Source organism: Triticum aestivum, chromosome 2D, assembly GCF_018294505.1.
Source record: "Triticum aestivum cultivar Chinese Spring chromosome 2D, IWGSC CS RefSeq v2.1, whole genome shotgun sequence".
In the NCBI taxonomy this organism is placed as follows: domain Eukaryota; kingdom Viridiplantae; phylum Streptophyta; class Magnoliopsida; order Poales; family Poaceae; genus Triticum; species Triticum aestivum.
The window spans coordinates 149,133,474-149,139,872 of NC_057799.1; the positions used below are offsets into that span (position 1 = coordinate 149,133,474).

The following is a 6,399-nucleotide window of genomic DNA, read 5'->3' on the forward strand; positions in this document are numbered from 1 at the left end:
CGACTGGGGACCAACTTGCCCCCAGGCCGTTTTTTTGCGCAGGCTCGCCCCCAGGCGGCGATTTTAGACGCCCCTGGAGGCCAACGGCTGGAGATGCTCTTAGTCATTATGTCCTCGGACCATGTCCGGACATATATATCGAAGACATTTGCGACGGAGATGCCCTTAAAATGATGCCGGGGATTAGTTCCAATGTTTTTTTTAATTATTGATTGGACTTGCCCACTGCTTACTTGACTGAAGGCATGCGATTCTTCCTCGCACCACACGACCCACCACGAGACTCCTGCAGAGGCGCGCCAGCCACCGCAATGGTGCATCCACCGCGGCTTCTCTCTTCTCCACCGACCTCCGTCGCTTTGATCCAGGCAGAGCATCCGCAAGCCGCTTCTCTATACTCAACCAAGCTCCGTCGCTCCGCTCGACACCGGGCATCTCCGCAGCGATGCTCCACGGCGAGATTGGTCGCCGCCCCCTCCGTGAAATTCACGGTCAGTGGCGTCGATGCCGACCACCATGATGGGGAATGCGGAACTGCGGCGGCTGGGCCGACGCCTCCCCTCGCCCCTCTCCCTCCGGCGGCTCCCACCGCACCGGAGGCGGCGGCGCGCCAGGACTAGTGGGCCAAGCGGAGGCCTTTCCAGCACCAGGCCCAATGCTGCTCGGGGCTTCTTAAGTCATGCCTTGGGCGTAATACCAGCCCAGGCCCAGGCCCAATGTTGCGAACTCGAGGTTGCCTACCGTCTCCTTTCAAAGGCGAAAGCTTGCGCGGGCGTCAGATATACAACCTCCGCCTCACCGTCTTCTTCCTCGCCCTCTTCTTCACCCTTCTCGGAGCGGAGAAGCTTGCGCAGGCATCATATACAGCCCCCGCCTCGTCCCCTTCCTCGGTCTGCTGAACCCTTCCTCGATGTGCTGAACCCTTCCTGGAGCGGAGAAAGACCAGGTTTGTACATTACGATCTTGACGCATGATTTCTTGCGGGGTTTATCTGCGGAGCGCGTACCTTGTACAACATTACCGAATTTGGTTGAGTTCTAGGCATCGTGTTTCGTTCTAGATCATCCCTCCCTCCTGCGCTGCTCTTCTTCCCGGAGTAAGAGGAGCTTTGGACGTTAAAATTCAGGGGCGCAAATGAATCTTTCCAACTTTCTTGGATTCACAAGTTCTTGCAGAGTTAATTTGAGTTGCATTTCGTACGACAGTACCGATTTTCGCGGAAATATGGTACGGTTTCTTGGTTAGAATGGTTCTTGGTCCTCCCGCCCGTGCTGCTCTGCTTCCCGGCCGGAGTTACAAGAGTTTCGGGTATAAAGTAGGATTTAGGGGGACAAAAGCACGATCCCAAGTTCTCTTGGCTTGATGATTTGCTGCGGGGATAATTTGTGGAGTATATTGTACAGCAGTACTGAGTTTAGTGGAATTTTGCATAAGGTTGCTTGGTTAGAATGGTTCTTGGTCCTCCCGCCCGTGCTGCTCTGCTTCCCGGCCAGAGTTACAAGAGTTTCGGACATTAGGATTAGGGGCACAAAAAGCACAATCCCAAGTTTTCTTGGCTTGATGATTTGTTGCGGGGTTAATTTGTGGAGTATATCAAATGCAACGTACCTATTTTGGTTGACTTCTGGAGGCGATTTGGGGACTAGAATAGTTCGTGGTCACGAATATGTTACTTTCCTTCTTTCTGCTCCCGCCTGTGTGTACATTAACGCTTTAGGGGCACAGAAACATGATTCCAGATTTTCTTAGCTTGATGAGTTCTTGCAGGGTCAAATGTGGATTAGCTGGTGCATCAGTACTGATTTTGATGGAACTCTGGAGGTTCTTGGCTAGAATGGTTCTTGGTTCTGGATATGTTACTACTTTAGCCTATCTTTTCTGTTTGTTCTACAATTTTTTGGAGTGCAAAATCGGCAGCGTTAAATTCTGGTGAATACAGACCATTATTTCTTACTGGATTATTATAGCAATTTATTGTTTTTGAAATTTCCGTGATGTTCTCTATGGCACAGGAAACAGAAAATGGCTTGGATGTCTCACCAGCCTTGCCGCTTCTACATCATTGATGGATCTTGCAAGTATGGTTCAGGCTGTTTGTTCTCTCATGGACTTGACTTATTTGGGAGGATAGAGATGCAAATCAGGGCACTTCTGCATGAGCCGGATGTATATCAAGTTCCAGTAGAGCATTTGCCGTGGAGTCGCCATGAGTTGGGTATACTGCTTCGGCAAGTGGGATGGGATGAGACTCTTGATCACCTAATGAGTTTGCTCGAGTGTCTTCATACTATTTGTGTGGTTTATAACAGGTTTTCTATGAACTCATTTCTAATATCTCTCTTTTAGCTGTCTGTTTTTTCACTTTGAATTAGCAATGAGACACATCTCTTCACCTTCCGTAAAAAACTGAGACACATCTCTTTTCTTTTTCTATATGTTCGATGTTTCAAAACAGCTATGGATATTATGCAATCCTGTTGGAGAATGTTTCACGCTACCTGGGTTACTTACCTTACAATCCAAATGTGATGGATGCCGACAGTGAAGTTCACCAGATTTATATTAACTTCTCTGCTCAAAGTAGAGAAATATGCACTGAAGAAAATGTTCGTATCTATTTCAGGTATCGTCTTGTAACTTCAGTGTTTGGGCCCTTTAAATAAAGCTTCAAGTGCTATGTTGTTATGTTAATATTACCGTGATGTTTTTTGTCCAGCCATTATGGGGAAGTCTTGTCTGTATATATTCCGCGTGAAAGGTCATATGGTTTTGTGAGATTCCAGTACCCTGAGACAGTGAGGCTGCTTTTATCAAACTGGAATCATCTGGTCCCTCACTTCATCTTCGGAGCAGGACTTTATGTGAGCCCCTATATCTCCAACAATCGGAGGTAATAATTTAGTGCACGGTTATTTTATGCTTCCTTCTGTGTTGTCCTATCGTACAGTGTACATATAGATATATAATTTCTGTTAGAATAGTATCTCATGTGTGGTATTCGCACATACAGAATCTTTACTGTTAGCTATGGTGGAAATGTTGCATGATATTTTTTAAGCTCTTATGACTTTCTTTATTTTTGACATTTCTGTGACTAGTCAATTGCTGATTGTTCTCGTGGTAGTTAATTTCAGAGTTGTTCGACGGTTGTGAGTAGTCGAAAGTATGGTGAAGACAAGCTCTCTTTTGTTTGACTGTGGACTAGTCTCCTTTTCCAACATCATCATCCATGTAGGATGTCAGTCCCAGAATTTTATTTCCATGCTTTGTTTGTCATATGCTTCCTAGTGACATGGCTACACATTAGGCTACTGAATTGAATCTTTATTGTGTATCTAGGTGGCCTATACCATCTCCTGTAAACATCACTAGCCCTTATTCTCTCCATAAGCTGCTGGTTTGATTTTATGTTTCACTAAGGTTATGTTCGTTTGGTTTATTTTGTATTTTTGGGTACTTATCAAGTGTCCCTGTCGTTCACTAATTCAATTCATGGAATTAGTTTGTTTTTGGTGCACTGATTTAGTTAGGCCGTACCTTACTCAATATATTTTAAAATGTTCCAAGTTCAGGAATAAGGGGCCCTTTTTTTGCATTTGTGAACTCTGAATGCTCAAGTCTGGAAATGTTGCAAATACAGGAACCCTGCTGAGAATCATGGGCCGAATGGCCTGGATGGAGGGCCAGGACATGTGCCAAATGCCCTGGGTGGAGTGCCAGGACAAGAACCAGGTGCGCCAGATGGAAACGCAGCACAACAAGATATGTGAGTTTTCCTTCTTTTTTACCTTCCTCAATGTATTTTAAACATTACAAGTTCAGGAATAAGGGACTTTGTGACACCCAAAATTTTATTTCTGGTTTTATCAAAATCTTTTATTTGGATTGGAGGAGGGTATTTAAATTTTCTTCTAAAGAATTCTCCCTCTCAAAAATTTTATTTTGTGACAAATATTTTGTAGGGATTCACCCAAGACTTGATTGTTGGTCTTGGAGGTTTTTCATCTCATTTTGGCTCAAGGGTTTTTCATTTGGAAAAATATCTCTTTTGAAAATCTTTTAAATAGCCTATGGCTTTTGGAGTGATCTTTTGCCCTTTTCAAAAATCCCTCTTGCCATGACCCAAGTGGAAATCCCCTCCCAAGAGCCTTTCCTCATCTTTGGATCATGATATACTTCAAATCCAGCAAGTTGAACCTCTCCATGTATTTGTTTTCATTTATTTTCTTATCAAAAATATTTCTGCCTTCTACTTTGGCTATTGGAGGTTTACAAAGGAACTACCCTTTCTACTTTGAGTTTTGCCTCCAAACCAATTTCCCTAGCTAGTCCTTAGAGCCCTCAACCAAGATCCATGAAGATCCACTGGTCCCCAGTTCAAATATTTCAAATTGTTCTTACTGCAAGTTTGGACCTTATTTGCCAAATTTGATGAAATTCATTTGAAATCTCCTCCCAAAAACTGAGAAAATTCAGGCAGCCTCTGGGTGCATTGAGTGGTCACCTCACCAAGTCCCAGCTCCAGAAAAAATTTTCTTCATGCCAAATCATTTGTCGAACACCTGCTGGACACTGTTGCTATCATGTTCAGTAAATTCAGAGAAACAGTTTCAGAGTTGCTGTCGTTTTCTTCAGAACCCGGCGTCGATCTCGCCAGTACCGCAGTGGCGCCTTGCTCCCTGTCCCCGCCGTCTTATCCCCGCGCCGCACGTTCGTCTGGAGGCTAGCTGGCGTCGGCGATGAGCAGGCGGAGGTGCGCCACCCCGTGAGCGACGGCAGCGGCGGCTTTGCGGCTGCCAGAGAGAGGCGCAGCGTGGACGGCGCCGTCCAGCGCCGCCCAAGCCACCGGAGGCCACCGCGTGGCCCTCCACTCCCCCGTGCGCCCTGCCATCCTTCGTCGTGGACTGGTAGGCGCAGAGCGCGCTCTCTGCCGCCGCCGTGCCGTACGGCCGCCCCGACGAGGACCGTCGTATTACGCCTTGCCCGACCAAGGTTTAGCAGTGGAACGGCACCAGTGATCTTCTCTGATGGTGCCTAGCCCCCTAAACCCCCTAACCAACCCCTGCCTCACCGTAATTGCTCGCCGGAAAAATCCCGTTCACGGCCACCCCCTCGGATCGCCTATAAATAGAGGCCCCGAGCTCGAACTCGAACCCACACCACCTCTGCACTCCACCAAGACCCCGCCAAGCCACTGGAAGAGCCCCGAGGGAGCCTTCTTCCCCAACTCCGGCCGCCTCGACCCGCCACGGGACCCAGCTTGATTCGCTCCCGTGCGTGCACCTCTACCTCTCCGCTCTTGCCAGTAGCTTCCATATGCATCCACTCTGCTGACCCGCGCTTCAATTTGGAGTTTGCAGCACCCACCGGAGTTCTCCACCATCGCCCGAACCACTGTCCGCCGGAGAAAGTGTCGCCGTCGACGTGGTGCTCTCCGACGACCAAGTCCACCACCCACCGACGCGGAAGAACACGCTGAACCTCTTGGTACCCTCCGATCTCCCTGTCTCGCCGCGGTTCGAAGCCGGCGACCACCGCAGCCTTCGGGCGCAGGCGAGCTCCGTTGACCGTTTTCAAACCTGACGTGTGGACCCCCCCGTCAGCCTCTCTTCTTTCTCCCCCTTGAACCGTTTTCTATTGGCGCCTTCGGGCAAATACGTTTTCTCTGTGGGCTGGCGTCTTTTCCTCCGAACCGTTTTCTGTTTTCTCAGTTAAGTCCCTGGATCTTTTCTGTTTCATCACAGATTAGTCCCTGGACTAAAACCCTTATAACTTTTTAATAAAAGATGATTTTTGAATGATTCTTTTTTTGTCAGTCTTGTATTTTTGTCTAGTTTTTTATAATATTTATTTGGAAAAAATTTGGAACAATTTTTATGCACGCAATGATTTTCACGTTAGTATACGTTTTCGCTATACCGTAGGTTCCGGAAGAGGTGACGGAGCCGCGAACTTCGCCGAGCTAGACTCCGACTTCTCCGAACCAGGCAAGCATGTTTGAAACTTTGATATGATAGGTGTTTTGCATGCTTGCAGGAATGGTTGTGCATGGCATATGAGCATCGGTAAGTTTTTACGTTGCATGCAAGGCAACTGACCGTGTGTTTCGAAGTTATCGTGATCTCTGTTGAGAGATGACTTGTTCATGTGGTGACATGAAAGGTAGTGAGATGGTATTGTTGTAGCATGCCAGTCTTACGTCATCCGATAAACTCCAACGTTAACGTGGACTGAGCCACGTTACCGTTCTTCCCCTTTCGTGCTGCCATATGTTTTCTGCAAAGAATACGGTTTAGTAAGTTGATAACCTCTTTCCGTGTGCACACAAAATAGAGGGGCCGGGATGAGGGTTCCATGGCCCTGGATTAAAGCCAGTCATCCGGTCAGGGGGCATGGGTG

At 47.5% G+C, this 6,399-nt stretch overlaps 1 protein-coding gene across 1 annotated transcript; it reads left to right on the top strand.

Annotated features, from left to right (window-relative positions):
* The first annotated feature begins 237 nt into the window (after window positions 1-237).
* On the top strand, window positions 238-5,984 carry LOC123049090 (putative zinc finger CCCH domain-containing protein 51). Its single transcript, XM_044472080.1, has 6 exons — window positions 238-946; window positions 1,768-2,309; window positions 2,456-2,623; window positions 2,717-2,890; window positions 3,641-3,766; window positions 5,925-5,984. Exons 2-6 carry the CDS (start codon window positions 2,023-2,025, stop codon window positions 5,938-5,940), a joined length of 771 nt encoding a protein of 256 aa, XP_044328015.1. The 5' UTR covers window positions 238-946; window positions 1,768-2,022; the 3' UTR covers window positions 5,941-5,984.
* The last annotated feature ends 415 nt before the right edge of the window (window positions 5,985-6,399 follow it).

What these genes read in the sequence shown, in the direction of transcription:
- LOC123049090 (XM_044472080.1), top strand. Translation starts at nt 2,023, where the DNA reads ATGGCTTGGATGTCTCACCAGCCTTGCCGCTTCTACATCATTGATGGA. An exon ending in ATTTGTGTGGTTTATAACAG is followed by an intron (nt 2,310 to 2,455) that starts GTTTTCTATGAA and finishes GTTTCAAAACAG; the next exon opens with CTATGGATATTATGCAATCC. An exon ending in TATATCTCCAACAATCGGAG is followed by an intron (nt 2,891 to 3,640) that starts GTAATAATTTAG and finishes TTGCAAATACAG; the next exon opens with GAACCCTGCTGAGAATCATG.